Source organism: Equus przewalskii, chromosome 21 (assembly GCF_037783145.1).
Source record: "Equus przewalskii isolate Varuska chromosome 21, EquPr2, whole genome shotgun sequence".
NCBI classification, from domain to species: domain Eukaryota; kingdom Metazoa; phylum Chordata; class Mammalia; order Perissodactyla; family Equidae; genus Equus; species Equus przewalskii.
The window spans coordinates 26,983,420-27,001,450 of record NC_091851.1 but is presented as its reverse complement, the minus strand read 5'-3'; the positions used below and the strand labels follow the sequence as shown (position 1 = coordinate 27,001,450).

Sequence of the window (18,031 nt, the reverse complement as noted above, 5' to 3'; positions counted from 1 at the left end):
CTGGGAGATGTTTCCCGTAGAGTTGCTGGGCCATAAGGGGTTTACCTGTTCACAGGTACTGTCAGGTGCTCTCCTGCATGGGTGCACTGGTCTGTCCCCCATCACCCAGTGTATGAGGATCCCCTCTCTCTCCATCTTTGCCAGTGTTTGGTATTATCCATCTCTTTAATGTTTGGCAATCTGATGAGTATAAAGTGGTCTCTTGTTTCTAATTTGTTTTCTGAACAGCAGAGAGGTTGATATACTTGTTAGTTGAAATTTCCCTTTTGTGAATCTCCTGTTTATGTGCTTTGCCCATTAGATTCTCCAGCTTTTTATTATAATATTTTAGATATTGATTCTTTGTTTCATCTTAATATAGCAAAAATTCACCCTTTTTAAAAAATGAGTTTTAACAAATATATAATCACCACCATAATCAAGATACAGAACAGTCCCATCGCCCCCCAGAACTCCTCAGGTCCCTTTTACAGTCAGGCTCTCTTCCCATCCCTAGCCCCTGGCAATTACTAACCTGTTTTCTGTCCTACAGTTTTGCCATATCCAGACGGTCATATAAATGGAATCATATAGCATATAGCCTTTTGAACCTGCGTCTTTCTTTTAGCATAATGCATTTGAGATTCAGCCATATCGTGTACATAGCAGTAGGCAGTTGGTTCCTTTTTATGGATGAATAGCATTTCATTGGATGAATGTACAATATTTTGTTTATCCATTTACCATTGGAAGGATATTTGGATTGTTTCCAAATTTGTCAATTTGTTTTTGATGACCTTACAGTTTTGAGGAGTATTGGTCAGGTATTTTGTAGAATGCCCGAGGGTACCATCTAACTTCTTGAATATTACGCTTTGAGTTTTGGAGGGCGTCCGACTGTGGATGCTCAGTGGACCTACCTGCCAGAGCCAGTTAAGCTGTTGTCTCTGAAGAGGGTCTCATAGCTTGTTTCTGGCTCACCTTTTTCTGGCCCCTGGAGTGCATTTTAAGCATCAGTAAAACTTCACCTTCACTGACTCTCTGTTTCTTCCCCCATACCATCTCTCTGTCTTTCTTTTCTTTGTTGCTTGTTTTCTTACTCTGTGTTTGGTTTTAGTTCTTGGCCAAGCTCTTTCCCATTGCTGGCAGCAGTGATTGACAGTTGGTTTTATGGTCTATTTGCTGATCTCTATCAGGACAGTGGGAGTCTGTTCTCGATCCAGTTCCAGGAGATGAGGGAGAATCTGTTTTGTTAGGCTCCTTTTGATAGTTTGCTTAGCTATTTGTGAGCTCAAATCAATTAAGAAAATATTGAGAGAAGTAGAATTAAGACGGCATTGAAAGGAGAACAGCCCTTTGCGGTACTGGCCAGTGGGTTTTCTGTTCCTTGGTTTACTTGGCGCATGGCTGAGGCTATAGAACTGGAGCTGGAAGGTTTCAGTGTGTGGATAAGAGTCTGAAATATTTTCCTACCTCCATAGTGTGTTAATTCATAAGTTAAATTGTAACATCTCTTAAATGAAAGAGGTTTCTTTTGATTGGTTTACTGGAGCTAATGGGGCTTACGTAATAAATATAAGGAAATATAAAATGTTCCAAAAAATAAAGAAATGGAAGTTCTAATAGTTTAAATGTGCTAACCTTTGAAGAGAAAAAACCCAAACCTTACAAAAATGTTAGCTTAGGAGGGTTTTTATTTTTGACTAATTACTATTTAACAAATTTGTTAATATATAACTTACATACCATAAAATTCACCCATTTGAAGTGTGCAATTCAATTAATTTAAGTATATTTAAAGAGTTATGCATCCATCAGCATAATCTAATTTTACTCCCCATCTGCACCCTACATACCCCAGCCATAGGCCAACGCTAATCCACCTTATTCTCTATAGATTTGCCTATTTTGGACATTTCATATAATTGGAATCATACAGTATGTGGTCTTTTGTTACGGACTTCTTTCACTTAGCATAATATTTTTAAGGTGTGTCCATCTTGCAGCATGAATCAGTATTTCATTCTTTTTGTTGCTGAATAATATTCCAGTGCGTGGATATACCACATTTACTTAGCCATTCATCAGTTGATGGACATCTGGATTGTTCCTATTTTTTGGCGATTTTGAATAATGCTGCTATGAACATTGGTGTAAACGTTTTTGTGTGGTTGTATGTTTTCATTTTCTTGGGTATATACCTAGGAGTAGGTTTGCTGGCTCATATGCTAACTCTCTGTTTAATCTTTTGAGGAACTGCCAGCCTGTTTCCAAAGCAGCTGCACCAGTTTACCTTTCCCCAGCAGTGGGTGAGGGTTCTAATTTCTCCACGTCCTCCCTAACACTTGTTATTTTCTCTTTTTTTTTTCATTACAGTCATCCCTTGCTGTCTTCAGGGGGCTTGGTTCCAGGACCCCCGTGGATATCAAAACCCGCAGATGCTCAAGTCCCTTTTATAAAACGGTGTAATATTTGTATGTAACCTACCCACATCCTCCTCTATGCTTTAAATCTTCTCTGGATTACTTATAACACCTAATACAATGTAAATGCTATGTAAATGGTTGTTATAGTGTATTGTTTAAGGAATATGACAAGAAAAAAAAAGTCTGTACATGTTCAGTAGAGGCAGGCATCCAGGCCTTTTGATCCGTGGTTGGCTGAATCTGTGGATGTGGATCCCTCGGATACTGAGGGCCGACTATGTGGCCGTCCGTTTCCCTGATGCCTAATGATATTGAGCACCTTTGCACTGCTTATTGGCTGTTTGCATATCTTCTTTGGAGAAATGCCTGTTCGTATCCTTTGCCCATTTCTAAATTAGATTATTTATCTTTTTATTATTGAGTTGTGAGACTTAGTTGTATACAAGTCTCTTATCAGATATATGATTTGCAAATATTTTCTCGGTTTTCACTTACTTGATGTGAGTCACTCTATTCAGATTTTCTGTTGTTTGTTGTACTTCCCCAGAAAAAAATTCCACCCATGTTTTCAGATTTCTTGATTTCTCTTTTTACCCTTTCATTTACTTAATTAAGCTTTATATCTAGCTGACAATTATTTATATTAAATAATCTCTGTTGAAATAACCAGTGTGGTTCTGTCCCCTGATTGAATCCTGGCTGATACAAGTGTGTCCTGTTTTGCATCTGGGTTTTTTGCTTGACATCGTGTTTGTGAGATTTATCCACGTTGATGTGTGTAGCTGTAGTTCACTGTCATTTCTTTGTCCATTCTTGTGGTGGGCGGATTGGATTGTTTCCAGTTTGAGGCTATGACGGAGGTGCTGCTCTGAGCAGTCTTGCATCTGTGAACGTGTCCACATTTCTGTTGGGTGTATACAGACCCAGGAGTGGAAATGCTGAGTCGTGGGGTAGATGTATGTTACTACATTCAGCTTTAGTAGATACTGCCAAACAGTTTTCCAAAGTGGTTGTACCTGTCTACACTCCCCCTGTAGTGTGTGAGGGTTCTAGGTGCCCCCCATTCTCACCCTCACAATGCTTGGTATGAGATGTTTTTCATAGTAAGTTCATTGGTGGGTGTCAGCTCCATTTATTGAGTCTCTCCCTTCCCCACTAATCTGATGTACCACCTTTGTCATATAACAAGTTCCATCAATGCGTAGGTCTGTTCCGGACTGCATTTCATTCCACTGATCAATTTGTCTGTCTTTCCATCAGTATCACCATCGTGTTTACTATGGCTTCACATTAGGCCTTGAAATCTAGAAGGCGCATCTTCCTTTCCTCTGCTGCTTTTTCATAATTATCTGGCAACCATGACCCTTTACTCTTCCATATAAATTTTAGAATCATCTTAACAAAGTTTCGGGAAAAACATTCTTGGAACTTTGAACAGAATTTCACTGAATCTGTAAATCACTTCAGAGGAAATTGACATCTTTGATATCTGTAGATACTTATTTTCACCATTTAGGTCTTTAATTTCACATAATAAAACTTTATAATTTTACTTTCGGTCTTGTACAGGTCTTTCACAGATCATATACATCTTTTGTTCAATTTATTCCTAGATGCTTAATATTTTCTTATACTATTTTCAGTGTTTTACCTTTTCCTTTTAAATTAGGTTTCCTAGTTGTTTGCTGCTGGCACATAGGAATGCAGTTGACTTTTATATATTAATCTTATATCCATCCACTTGACAGAATTTTCCTATTATTTCTAATTATTTGTAGATTCCTTGTAAACAGTCATATCTGCGAATAATGACAGTTTTGTTTCTTCCTTTCCAATCCTTAGGCTTCTAATTTTTTTTCTTGTCTCTTTGAAGTATCTGGGACCTCCAATACAATGTAGAATGAAAGTGGTGATAGTGGGCACCTTTGTCTCATTATAAAGCGTATGCCTTTACTTTTTGCCTCTTTAGGATGCTATTTGATGCAGACATTTTTTCCTTAGATATTCCTAATCTGGTTAAGGATGTTCCCCTCTGTTCCAATTTACTAAGAATTTTTATCATGAATAGTAGTTGATTTTTTAAGAAGTTGATTTTTTTGCATCTTCTGATATAAGCATGTGTGTTTTTATTGTCTTCTAATCTGTTAATGCGATAAATTACATTCATAACTTTTCTAACATTAAACCATCCTTGAATACCTGGGATAAATCCAGCTAGGTCATTATTTATTATTGTTTTTTAATACAGTTAGATTTGGTTTGTTAATATTTTGTATAAGAGTTTTGCATCTATAGTAATGAATGAGACTGACCTATTATTTTCTTGTCTGATAATATTTTTCTCTGCTTTTGGTATCATAGTTATGCTAGAATAGTCTATATAAAATCAGGATGATCTGTTCCTTGAAAGTTTGATGGAACATACCTGTAAAATTATCTGGGCCAAGTGTTGTCTTTGTGGGAAGATTTTTGACCACTGCCTTAATTTCATCAACACTTAGAAGAAAACTCAGGCTTTCCTTTCCTATCTTTAAATGTTTTATTATCCCTTTCATGTCTTTCTGATCCACTTCTTTTTTTTCTTCATCTCCCCAAAGCCCCCCGGTTCATAGTTGTATTTTCTAGTTGTAGATCTTTCTGGCTCTGCTATGTGGAACGCTGCCGCAGCATGGCCTGATGAGCAATGCTAGGTCTGCGTCCAGGATCTGCACCAGTGAAACCCTGGGCTGCTGAAGCATAGAGTGCAAACTTAACCACTCGGCCATGGGGCTGGCCTCTTGATCCACTTCTAAGGCTCTGTTATTCTAGGAATTTGTTCATTTTGTTTAAGTTTTCAAAAGTGTTGGCATATAGTTGTTAATAATATGGATAAACTCTTGATCTTAGTTCATTAATTCTTCTCCACGCTGGCCCAGTTCTTTTGCAAGTGCTGTATCCTTCACGGTTACAAGAGGAATACTTAGGAGCTTGGGTGGTCTCCAACCCTTGAGCTCTGGATAAGTGGTGGGGGCAAACAGGCATAGACTTCCGACCCTTCTAGAACCCCACTTCTGCTTTGGGCTGCTGTTTCTCTCTCCTTCTCTTTATACGTCCCCACCTTATCCGTTGGGGCAACCATGGCACTCGGGGATTCTTCTTTTTCGGATGGTGTGGAGAGTTCCCTTCACCTCCTTCTGGCTTCCGCAGAGTCTCTGGATTGATGGGGGAGGGAGCCACAGCTCAGGCTTTCTTCCTCTTGTTAGTAGCTGGAGGCCCTTTAGCTGTGACCTCAGGCTTCTGCACCAGTGGTTTCCTCTGCCTGAGGAAACTTGGCCTGATTTATGCCTCACTTCAGATCTCCTGGATCCATGCCTCATCCCCCTCCTCAGGGCACCCCTGAGTACCTGTGTGACCCTGTCACACTCACCTACTCATTGCCATCTGGTTTCTGGACAGTCTCCCATGATGCTGTGAGCTCCTTTAGCATGAAAACTGTGATTTGCCCATTTTGAAAGCTCCAGTGCTTATTATGTGCCTGGCACATAGTAGGTGCTCTACGCTCTACATATGTAAAAAAAACCCTAATCAACACCTATGTTCATAGCAGCATCATTCACAGTAGCCAAAAGGTGGAAACAACTCAAGCATCCATAGACGGATGAATGGATAAGCAAAATGTGGTAAATACATACAGTGGAATATTATTCAGCCTTAAAAAGGAAGGACATTCTGACACATGCGTCAACACTGGGTGATCCTTGAGGATGTTATGCTAAGTGAAATAAGCCAGGTGCAAAAGGACAAATACTTCATGATTCCACTTAAAGGGGTACCTAGTGTAGTCAAATTCATAGAGACAGAAAGTAGAGTGGTGGTTGCCAGGGCCTGAAGGGAGCGGGGGTGGGGATTTATTGTTTATGGAACAGCGTTTCAGTTCGGGAAGATGAAAGCGTTCTGGGGATGGATGGTGGTGGTGGCACTTAATGCCACTGAGCTAACTGCACACTGAAAAATCGTGCAGGTGGTAATTTTTATGTTATGTGTGTGTCGATGCAGATAATTCATAATCAATCTATAAATCAAAATTGAGGTGAGTTGATTATGAGCCAGATCTGAGGACTAGCCCGGGGCCTGCCTTCCCTGTGGAAGGATGGGCACCCCAGAAGTGGGTGTACAGAGTGGTCATATACCATCTTGGAACATAGAGCATCCATCACATATGACAGGAATAGCTCCTTTCCTACTGTCACGAGATGCTTCACTGGCACAGCAGGTCAGGGGTCAGCAGGTCAGTGGTCACAAGGTGAGCATGGCAGGTCACTAATTAATCCTTAGTTTCCAGGAAGAGATCCTTATCCTTAAAGAAATGCCGGTATGGGGGGAGGTTACATCCCTATCTTTAAGGGCATCATTCTTGTCTTTGGGACATTGTAAATGTTTAAAGCAGATGTACAATGCGTGCTCAACAGGCCACATCAGGCTGCTTTGGAAAAACAAGCTCAGGCCAAATTAGTTTTAAACCTAGTGACTTCCTCATATCACTCCAGTATATCCTGTTGCTTTTCATTTATTTATTAGTATTTTACCACAGTTAAAAATTTTAAAAATTAAGAAAAACTAATAAAAAAAAAATGTAACACTATCATGTGAGTTGTCTGAGGTCACACAACTTTTTCTAGATAGAACTATTGTTCCCGGGCATATAATTCTCAAAAACCTAGGCACTTTCATCAAAGATCTAAGTATAAAAATTAAAACTAGAAAAGTATAGAATATATTTACAATATTATGATGATACTGAGCACTTAAAATATGCTTATTGTTTGTATTTCTTCTGAGTGTCTTCACATTATTTGCCCGTTTTTTTCTACTGAGTCGTCTTTTTCTTGTTGAATTACTGAAGCTCTTTAAAGGTTAGTGTTGTTAACTCTTTTTTTTGTTAAATGTGCTACAAATCTGTTCTCCCGATGTGCATTCGGTTTGAACTTTGCTCATGGTCTCCTTAGCCCCACGGATGCGTTTAGCCTTCATGCATTTACGTTCTCCAGTCTTTTCCTTTGTGGCTTCTGAGGCTCCTGCCGACTGTGAAAGTCCTGGGGCTGCTCCACTGTTATCTCTAAGTGTCGCCTCTGAGAAATAAAACAGCTGCTGCTGCTTTTCTAAAAACCTGCTACGGTCTTAATAAATTAGTTCACGAGGGACAAACTGCCCTCTCCCTGGCTCCTGAGCGTGCCACATGCGGTCCTGCTTGTTTGGCTGTTTCCATGCCCTGCAGCACCCTTTCCCACTTAGCTTCGCTCCTGCAGGTTCCTCCTGGCCTGCTGGTCCTGCCGTTCCATACACACAACACTTCCCTTTTCCCCTCCTCTGAGTCCTGCCAGCCCCAGGCCAGCTCTGAAACCAGTGAGGCTGGACTGGTGCTGTCGTCCCCCCGCAGGGTGTGAATCTTTCCATCTCTGAGGTGGAGGGGAGTCGGCTTGTGCAGGATTGTGAACTAGGGCTGGAACCCCAGGAGGTTTGTTCCTAACCCTACATCCCTGCCTTCTTCCAGGGAGGCCTTTGCTGCGACAGTGGCTCTGCAGTGACCTGTGACCCTGCTGTCGGGCATGTGTGGCCAGTGTTCTGGGAGTCCCAGGAAGACACCCAGGGCCCGCCTTACTCCCTGGGCCCTCCCTTGGGGCTGGCCGCAGTGTGTGGGTGGCCAGGCTGTGTCGGGTTGGGCTGATGGTAGCTCAGGACCCACAGTTGAGGGTGTGGTCAGGACTGAGTCTGGGGCAATATTTGGGCCTGGCTCCATCTGGAGTTGAGATCAGGGACTCATGGGGCTCAGTTTGGAAGTAAGAGGAGGGATTTCATGGGGCTGTGCCCAGGGCCTGGCTGGAGGGGCCTGGTGCTGAGGTAGAGGCAGAGGCCCATGGGGGGTCAGGGCCTCCTGGGCCAGTGCAGGGTCCCCTTGGTACTCAGCACTCCCTTGGCTCCAATCTTGCACATGTGCCGTGTGCTGTGGCCGGCTGGGTCCCCTTGGTACTCAGCACTCCCTTGGCTCCAATCTTGCACATGTGCCGTGTGCTGTGGCCGGCTGGCTCTCGGTGGCCTTTAGGGAAGGCAGCAGGGCCAAGCTGGGCCTAGCACCTGCTCCCTGACCTTTGCTTGGGGTCAGGTGGGATGTGTCTAGTCCTGGCCTGAGCCCTGTAGAGGGTCCAGAGGCCAGGGTCCAGCCCTCCCTCTGCCCTAGACCCACTGGGTGACCTCAGGCAGTCCCTCCCCCTCTTGGCTGTCTGTGCATTCAACCAATATTTTCGTTTCTCTTATGGCCCAGGCATTGTTGTCAGTGTCCCCATCATTCAAATGTAACAGGGATCACAACCCTGCCCGCCTCGTGTACACGTGGGATGTAAAAAGCTGTGGCATGCTGTGCTGCCATCATGTGGCCGAACTGACCCTCTAGCTGCGAGGGCACAGCCCAGAGCACACTTGGTAGCTGCCTGGAGCTGACCTCCGGGAATCCATTAAACCCGTCCATTCCCACCTCCACCTCTGAGCGACTGGGATGCACCTTCCTCACTGTTCCCAAAACCTTCCTTTCCAGGACCACCTGGCTTTCCAGGAGCATTGAGGTGACCCTGGAGATCCAGGCTCTAGTCCTGAAGGGGGCATGACCTTGACCCCTGCCCCCTCCGAGGCCCAGAACCCCCCACTGGGACTTGCTGGGGTGATTCCCATGAATCCTCCCTGCTCTGCCCCCCCCTCCCAGGAGGGCCGGTTCCCTCAGCACCTCTGTCCCTCCGCATGCTGGCCTGGGCTCAGCTGAGCCTTTCCCTGGGGCGGGAAGTGGGGAGGATCAGGGCAGCCACTGGGCATGGGAGGAGAGGTGGGAGGGTGTTTAGGGCCCAGGGCTCCCTTGTTCACCGCAACCACAGACACGCAGACCCAAGCAGTGCTCAGCCTTCTATTAGATCCTGCCTGCCTGCATGCGTCTTCTCGAGCACACTCCGCGTGGGGGGGGTGTGTTCTGGTGGCTGGGCAGGGTGTAGGGGAGGGGACTTGGCATCCTGTCCCCTGAGAAGGGACTTTGGTGAGGTTCATGTGTTTTTGGCAGTGGCTGGGAAAGGGCTTTCATGCCCTGCATGGGGGTGCAGGGGCAGTGGTGTCTCAGACCTGGACACAGGGCCCTTCCTGTGGGGAGCAGCCCGGGAATGGGCAGGCACCAGCTGAGGCCTGGGCTCTCTTAGGGGGCCTTCCCTCGGTGCCGCCAGGTCCAGCCCTCTGGCCCAACTCCCTAGAAGATGTCCTTTCTTGCAAGGTCACCTGTGTTACATTGGCTGTGTGCCCCTTGCCTGCCACTGTGCCCTCTCGGCCCATTTCCTGCACTGGGAGCTGGGCCCCTAACCCCTCAGAGGGAGGATCCCCTGAGAGGGTCCTGTGGGGTTGTGGGCTGGAGTTGGTGCAGACAGTGTGTGGGGGGAGCAGGTGACTGGGATAGGGGCTGGGCGTGCGGGGGCTGGGGTGGCCTAGTCGTCTTTGTCCTTGGCGCCATGTTTGAGGATGCGGGTGAACTCCACATAGTTGAAGTTGCCTTTCTTATCAATGGGCGCCTCTCGGTACATCTCATCCACCTCCTCGTCTGTGAAGCGGTCGCCCATGGTGGTGAGCAACTCCCGAAGGTGGTCCTCATGGATGAAGCCTGGGGGCAGGGCCAGGGTCGAGGCTTGAGACGGGGACTTAGGCTGGGACACACTTCACACCCCCTCCCCTTGGCCCCCATCAGCCCTTGCAGACCCTGTAGTGGGGTAGGGGCCAGGAAAATACAGCTCTAGTCTCTGGTCAGTTTGAGCTTGCCAGGGCCCCAGAGGGAAGAGTTCTGCAGTGGGACTATCTGTGAGGTGATTCTGTGGGGAACGTGGGGCTGGGAGTGAGAGGGGTGCTGGGTGTGTCCTGCTTTAAGAGCAGGAGCCCCAGAGTTCCACTGCCTGAGTTTGAATCCCCTTCTTCCTAGCTGTGTGTCCGGGTCAAGGTACTTAACCTCTCTGTGCCTGTTTGATCTGTAAAATGGGATGTAAATATGTCAACCTGGTAGGGACTGTGAAGGTAGTCAGGAAAATGTTCTGAATATACATAGGCCTGGGTGGGCCTGTGGCCCCTGAGAAACGACTGAAACTACTACTGCCAGCATCACTCTGGCTTGTCCCTGGGAAAAACTAGCTGTGGGACAGGAAGTCCTTTGGAAGATTTGAGGATGGGGACTGGTTTCTGTACTTTGTTAGCCAGAAGGACCTGGAATGGTCTGGTTTCTGGAAAGGTCTAAAGCAGAGGCAGAGTGTGTCGGGCCAATAGGTGAACTCAAGAAGTGGGAAGCCTTGGTGGGTGTGGGCTGGTTTGGTCTAGCATTTGCGGGAGAACAAGGAAGCTGCATGACATTGTAGTTCCAGTGACAGAAACCAGCGGACAGGTGATTTCTGTTCTGGCCTTTGGGGGCAGAGGCCCTGAAGCCCCTGTGCAGCCCAGCCTCCCTCGCATACCGGGGGCACCCCCCACCCCCAGGCTGCCAACCTGAGGCCTCCTCGTCGAAGCAGGCGAAGGCATTGCGGATCACGTCCTCGGGGTCTGTGCCATTCAGCTTCTCCCCAAACATCGTGAGGAACATGGTGAAGTTGATGGGCCCCGGGGCCTCGCTCATCATGCCCTCCAGGTACTCGTCTGTGGGGTTCTTCCCTGTGGTGGGGGGGCACGCATGCTGCTGTCACTGCCTGTCCCTTCCCGCCTCCCTGTCCCCTCCCTTCAGGGCCCACTGCGAGTCCCACAGACGGGAGATAGTGACTTGTAGACTGAAGCATCTTGCGGGGCGGCCAGCTTGACCGCTCCCTCCTGCAGGCTCTCCGGCCGCCTCGACCGGCTTCCTGCTCTGGGCTCATATCCACGCCCAGGCGTGCTTCCTAAAGTAGAAGAGCCCCGTCTGCTGACGCCTCACTCCGGCTGGTGCTCCCCGTGCCTTTTCGCATAACTGTCACCACCCTGTGATTCTTCCCCCACTTTGCAGGTGTGGACCTGAGGTGAAGAGACCCGTCCCAGGTCATACAGTGAGGAAGGAGTGGAGCCAGGCAGCCAGGCCCTAGATTCCAGGCACAGTAGAGAAATTGCTTAAACCAGTGAGCTTTAGTGTCACACAGGCTGGGGTCTGAATCCCAGCCCTGTGCCTCAGTTTCCCCTGCCTCTTAGGAGAATTGTGAAGATGAAGAAGACAATGGTTGTAAACCACATGATAATGATTGGAAAGGCCCTGTGGACCCTGGAATCAACGGCTGGGTTCAAATCCCAGCTCTACCTGTGGCTACCTGTGGTAGCTGTGTGACCTTGGACAAATTACTTAATCTCTCTGAGCCTGTTTCCTCATTTGTAAAGTGGGAATGATAATCACATCCACCCAATAGGATTGCTTTGAGATTTAAGGTTAATGCTTGCAGAGCTGCTTCTTGTTATTATTATTTTATTATTTACTGCTGTTGTTTTTTAACCTCAGGATGATATTCTTAACCAGAGGCCATGACTGATCTGTGGATCCACTGACATGAGCTACAAACAGGAGTGTGGGGTTCTTCTGGGTAGATGCCCAGGGCTGTCATCAGGTCTCTGGGGTCTCTGCCCTGGGTGCAGGGTGCTGCCTCATAAATGGGAAGAAGTCTCCTTGTCCTTGTCTCCTCTGAGCCTCGCACACCCTGCTGTGTCCCTACGGGATGGCCACGGCCCCAGAGGATCTATGATGTCAGGACCCACCAGCCCCTCCCCTCACCAGCCTCAGTTCTCCTTCCTGCTGGGTGACCTCCTGGGGGAGAATCTTCAAGCAAGGTTGGCCTGAAGCTGGGAGAGGTTTGGCACCCAGGGTGGGGGCCATGTCCACTGTCAGCCCTCCCAATGGTCACCTTGGGGATGCTCACAAGGGCCACAGTCATTATTGCACAGGAAGGGAAACAGACACAAAGCAGGGCCACCCAGCTGTGAGGGGCAGCACCAGGGACTGACTCAGGCCTATCTGGCCCCAGAGCTTGGGGCTTGACCACCACAGGCGCCTCCTCTGCTGCCAGAGGCTGTCCCTCTCCCCTGGCCAGTGTCTGGTCCACACTCTCACCTGGATGAAAGGGGTGCCAGGAACTGGGGCTGAGTGTGATTGTCTGTGGCCAGCACATGGGGAGGGATGTGGGGGCAGGGCCACAGGTTGGGGGGCTGATGTCTGGAGGCCTGGCCTCTGGGCCTCAGTTTCCCCATCTGAGCAGTGGTGAATTGTACTAGATTCCTGAGCCCTTTCAGCTCTAAGACTGGTTTTAGGGAAGTCACTGGTGTCAGAGGCTCTGAGAACCTGGCATGGCTGACCTCTGAAGGAGGGGAGGTAGTCTGGCCTCCCCTCTAGGCCTCAGTTTCCCCATCTGTACAATGGAAAGCCTGTGCAGTCCAAACTTTCTTTTAGTTGCTGATCCCTTTCTTTAAATGAAATGGTACTGTGCAGCCCAGCCCACAAATCTGCCTGAGGCAGTTCTGCTCCGGAGCGAGCCTGTCTAGGTTCAAATCCAGCACTAGATTGCCCTGGGCCTCAGTTTCCTGTCTGTTAAGTGGAGACAGTAATGGCACCTACTCTCCAGGATGGGGACCATGTGTCACTAGACAGAAAGCGCTCCATGAGTGATGAGCAGCCCCACTGCTTGCTCCAGATGCAGCCCTTGTGGGGCCCACTTAGACCCCACCCATCTCGGTCCCTGCTCACCCATCGAGGCCAGCATGTCATGCAAGTCCTCCTTGTCAATGAAGCCATCTCGGTTCTGGTCGATCATGTTGAAGGCCTCCTTAAACTCCTGGATCTGGGACTGGTCAAACATTGCGAAGACATTGGATGTGGCCCGCTGTGGCCGCTTCTTAGTGGTCTTGGCCTTGGCCCGTTTGCTGGACATCTTGGCTTCAGGTAGGTGGGAGTTCCCTGTAGGAAGTGAGTGTCAGGGGGAGAGCCTATGATCCTGGGCCAGGGAATCCTCCTGCTGTCCCCAGACTGGCTGTCAGTGCTTGGGCCTGGCATTCAAGGCCTCCCAAAGGCTTGGGGCTGCTCCCACCCAGATCAGCACAAAAGCAGACAAGCGTGGGCTGTGTGTGATCGTAAACAACTTCCTCTACCTCTGTGAGCAAGTTTCTTCATTTGGGAATGGGGACATGAGGAATGCCCAGCAGTAGAGATTAATTAACTTAGTGCCTGAGAAGGCCTGGACTGGTGCCGGGCGCAGAGTAAGCTATTTTTGCTGTGACTGTTTTGGTAAGGCACTTAGGATTGGGTTCGGTGCCAACCATTTCCATGCTTTATCTCCTTTAATCCTCAATAGCATTTACGCTGTCCATCTCTCTCTCCAAGTGACAAGGTGGGTGGACATATGGGAGGTTGTGAGGCTCCCTGCAGGCCGAGGCCTCCTCCCCCCACCCAGCAGGAGGGAGCTGGATCAGCCGCCCTGCATTCCTGACATTCCTCATCCTCTCTCCTCCTCCCCATCCCTCTGCACTCCCTGCTCTGGGGAGCCTCCCCTCCCCCACCTGCCCACAGGTGCCCAGCCCCTTAGGTGGGTGATAGATCTGGTGTAGGCCCTACTCCTGTCCTCACCCCTCAGTACTGATGGGGGTGCGAGACTCCCCCGGGCTGAGAACCCCAGCTTCTTGTTCCCCTTATTTAGACCCGGCGTCCTAGCCTCCAGCCAGTCTCTCCCATACGGATCCAGACCTGCAGCTCTCACTTCACCTTGAAGGTTCCTGCCACCCACTGGAGCAAGTCTGGGCCCCTCAGCCTGGCGTTCAAGGCCCTGTGTGAATGTGAACCCATCTTGCCCTTTGCCCTGACCGACTGTGGTACTCCTCGCTGTGTCCCTCCTGCCATCTGTGATCCTGCCAGGCTGGGTCTCTGTCTGTTCTCGAGACACCCTCAGACTTTCTTTCTTGCTCCCTCCCGCTGGATCATCCTTCCTTCTCCAGCCCAGTTCTTGAGACACACCCTTGGGGAGCAGTTCCCACACCCCTGCTTTGACAATAAGAACTTAAAGGTTTCTCTCCCTCAGTCACTCAGGGCTGGTATAAATCCCCTGATTTACACCAAAGCCCACAGTCGGGCTAACAGATGCTTGTTTAATGAATGACTCTGAGGGCACCCATGGCCAGTCTGCTGCCCCCACTGTACAGATGGGGAAACTGAGGCCCAGCAAGGGGCTCTTTCCCTGAACCTTTGTCATGACTTGTGAGGGCCTAGTGCCATGTGCCCCTCGGCTAGGGCAGTTGTGAGCCTGGCCGAGGCCTCAGGACTGCTGCCCGCTTCCTTCCTCTGCCCCTGAACCCCTTGCTCGAGGGCCTCCAGGAAGCCTTCTCAGCCTGTTTTTCACCCCACACTGTGTGGTTGTGAGTGCTCTCCAAGCTCTCTGCAGGCCTTTATCCCAAGACCCTGCTCCAGTCCGTCCTGGTTTTTGGGCTTTGAGATCTGAAACCCTGAGCTGGGATCCTGGCCAGCCCCAGCTGTCCCCAGGGCCACAGCTGCCTGTAGTCATGAGACACTGGCTGCTGTGTCCCACTGGATGGACACACCTGGCCCTCGGTGTTTCTCACACGGCTCAGGATGGGTCCACAAAAGCCCTTCTCGCCTGGGACCTGGGCAAGAGTGGGATGGTGCGTCAGCAGGGAGTGCCATCCTCTCCTGTGGCTTAGTGCTTCCTGGGGCCCATCCCTCCATGAGCCCTGTGCTCTTTGGGAGCTTTGACTCTGGCACCCACTGAAGGCAGCCGAGGAGAAGTCCACAGAGGCTATGATGGTCATCATCACTGTCACCACCACCCTCCTGTCTGCAAAGCTCTAGGGTAGACATGGCCAGGAGGAGAGAGGAAGCCACAGCCAGAGGCAGGAATGGCCAAGAGCTCAGCCACTGCTCTGATACTGGCTGGGCCCCTCTGCCTCCACAGCCGCCCTAGGCCCACCCTCTTCTATCAAGGGGCCATGACACGGCTGAGAACACTTAACTTTATGGTTTGTCCATCCCGGCAATCTTGGAAAGCAGGTGGAGAGGGTGGGGTGGCCCCTACTGTGCAGTTATTAGAACTGAGGCCCAGGAAGGGAAATGGCATGCCCATGAGAGGGGACAAGTCCAGTTGGAAGCTAGGACCCCTGGGCTGGTCCTGGGTCAGTAGGTGGCACATGGCCCTTGGTGCCCTCGAGGCCTGAACACAGAAGGAAACCTCTGTCCGAAGAGGCAGCTGTGAGGGGCTCAGGGCTGTGTGTGGCCAGAGGCAGTTTCTAGGCTTGGTTGAGGGACTGGGGTCAGAGACAGCTGGGCCCTTAGCCTTGGAGCCATTACCTCCCCTTCCTAGGGGTCCTAGACACCAGGGATCAGATATAGCTGGTACTTAACCTGGCTGCAAAAAGGTGCCACCTCCCCCCTTCTGGTGCCTGAAATCCCACCATAACAGCAAAGACAAGGCCTGTGTCCCCCATTACCTCGTGGTGCCTGTGGCTGGCAGTGCCAGTTGCCTCGCTCGTAAACTCACCTCATCTGACTTTCCTGAGAGCAGCCAGAGCAGCTGGAGGGCTGGGAGGAGCAGGGCTGAGTCCCCCGCCCAGGTCCTTGCCCGCCTTGTAAGGGCTGAGCCTGCAGGGCCCTGGCAGACCTTCCCCACCACCAGGCCCAGGTGGGTAGATGGCCCGGAGCACGGAAGCCCCGTGCATGGCACACAGCTTTGGGGTGTATGGGGCGAAGTGACCCCAGCCTCTCCATCCCTCTCCTGCTCCAGGAGATGGGGGAGGGGACTGGATGCTCCGCAGGGGTCTCATGGAGCCTGACAGGGCTCAGTTTCCTATTTGTGACACTTGGGTCTACTGGGGCAGGGAATGCCCTGCGATCACGACCCCCTTCCTCCTCCCGGGCACCCTGGAGCTCTGGGTTTGGAGTCCCTAACTCCACAGCTAAGGGCAGGGCCTTGGACAGTCTTCCCTCACCAAAGGGCCACGGGTTCCCAGAGCCCTGAGCAGTCTCCCTGCTGCCCAGCCCCAGCCCGAATCCCTGTCGCACCCGGGCAACCTCGCAGCCCCAGCCCCGCCGTGGCTGTCCAGGCCCAGAGACCCTCCGACGCCCCAGTCCGCGGGGCCTGCCCCCGCTCAGCCCCGGCCGTCGCGGCGCCTACTCTAGACCACCTGGGCGGCCGGCCGGGCTCCCACCTGGTGCGGAGAAGGCGCTCGCTCGCTCGGTGCGCGGAGCCGGGTGCGGAGCCCGCGGCCGAGGGTCGCTCGGGTGGGTTGGCGGGCGGGGCGGGGCGGGGCGCGGCGCCGGGCCTTACAAGGCAGAAGAATGTGCGCGGGGCGGGGCGGGGCCGCGGCGGCCCGCCCGGCCTTATTTGGCCGAGACCCACGGGCTGGGAGGAGGGGGCGCTCCTGGGTGAACCCCCAGGCTGCGATGAGGGCCTTGCCCGTTGTAGGCCCGGGCAGGTGATGGCGGTGACTGGGCCTGGACATCCTGGGCCGTCCCTTCCTCTCCAGCGAGGCGGGCAGAACATCCACGGGCCTCCGGGTCTCAGACCCTTCCCCATCTTTTCCCCAAAGGCCCCGCTGCCTGGCTTCCCGTGGGAGGGCTTGCTTCCATCAGGCCAAGTATGGCTTTTTTCCAGTCTGAGGGGAGAGGCGTGTCAGAGAGGACCTGCTATCCTCAGGCAAAGGGCCGCCAGTCAGGCCCCTGTGGGTGTGGGGCGCACATGGGAGTTTGGGTCGAGCCTCGCTGGGGACAGCCCACCTAGGCCAAGTCGTGCTCCTCCACCCGCCCTCAGTTTCCTCACCTGTAAAATGGGAGGGTAGTGGTGAGGCCACTGCGGCCACAGTGAAAGAGTGGCCAGAAAGAGCCACAGCACCCCCAGAGCCAGCCAGAAGGGCAGGGGCTGGGAACCACAGGTGGATCTTGACGGCAGCAGCATCCCCCTGTTGGTCTGAGTCAGAGGATGGAGTCTGGGAGGATAAACCCATCTCCTCCCCAATTAGGCATTAGGGCCTGTCCATCATTTTGACCCCTGAAGGAACACCTTACCCATCAGTCCCCACTGGACTCTAGCCCACTTTTCTCTCCCGGCCCTCTTTGATCCAACGCAGATGTTCCCAAGGGAATTTTCTAACTCCCAATTATTTATTCTGTAAATATTAACTGACACCTTCTACCTGCCAGACCCCGTGCTGGGTGCTGGGGAAACAGCGGTGAACTAGTCACCACGCCCCGGAAGCATTTGTTCCTGTGGAGGGAGATACAGTGAGCAAGTATCTACATAGCTTGAAGGGTAGAAATAAGTGCCTCGAAGGACAGTAAAGTAGGGTGAGGGGAGAGAGAGTAATAGGAGGGGGGTGCCTGGCACGAAGTGACATTTGGGCTGACCTGAAGGAGGTGAGGGAGTGAGCCAAGCGCAGGGAGCCATAAGGCAGAAGCCCTGTAGGGGGAGCTTGTCCAGCTCCTGCTCAAGGAGCAGCAGGAGGCCAGTGTGACTGTGGGGAAGGGAGTGAGGGGAGATGGGGGAGATGAGATCTGAGAAGCAGTAGCCAGTGCCTCCTTGTAGGTCACAGTAAGACATCAGAGAGTTCTGAGCAGTAGGGTGACATGATCTGGCTTGGGTTTT

At 50.8% G+C, this 18,031-nt stretch overlaps 1 protein-coding gene and 1 long non-coding RNA gene across 5 annotated transcripts in view; one reads left to right on the top strand and one right to left on the bottom strand.

The window, feature by feature from the left end:
* Positions 1-18,031, top strand: part of LOC103557621 (uncharacterized) — a 53,060-nt gene that overhangs the window by 20,572 nt on the left and 14,457 nt on the right. For 2 of the 4 annotated variants that reach the window (XR_011530804.1, XR_011530803.1), the window contains one exon: positions 2,356-3,071. The exons of 1 other annotated variant lie outside the window; for it this stretch is intronic. This is a non-coding gene — a long non-coding RNA (uncharacterized lncRNA). Of the gene's footprint in view, positions 1-2,355; positions 7,158-18,031 lie in introns of those variants that run through there. One more of the 4 variants, XR_546524.2, reaches the window with a different exon arrangement.
* MYL9 (myosin light chain 9) lies at positions 9,320-17,031 on the bottom strand. Its single transcript, XM_070588315.1, has 4 exons — positions 16,599-17,031; positions 13,138-13,347; positions 10,935-11,096; positions 9,320-10,068 (listed from the first exon to the last, which is right to left on the bottom strand). The coding sequence occupies exons 2-4, from the start codon at positions 13,319-13,321 to the stop codon at positions 9,896-9,898; spliced, it is 519 nt and encodes a 172-aa protein (XP_070444416.1). The 5' UTR covers positions 13,322-13,347; positions 16,599-17,031; the 3' UTR covers positions 9,320-9,895.

Excerpts from the sequence above, each read along its gene's own strand:
- MYL9 (XM_070588315.1), bottom strand. The coding sequence starts at position 13,321 with ATGTCCAGCAAACGGGCCAAGGCCAAGACCACTAAGAAGCGGCCACAG. Across the intron at positions 11,097-13,137 it reads TGACATGCTGGCCTCGATGG|GGAAGAACCCCACAGACGAG; the intron begins GTGAGCAGGGAC and ends CCCCCACCACAG. Across the intron at positions 10,069-10,934 it reads CTTCGACGAGGAGGCCTCAG|GCTTCATCCATGAGGACCAC; the intron begins GTTGGCAGCCTG and ends CCCTGCCCCCAG.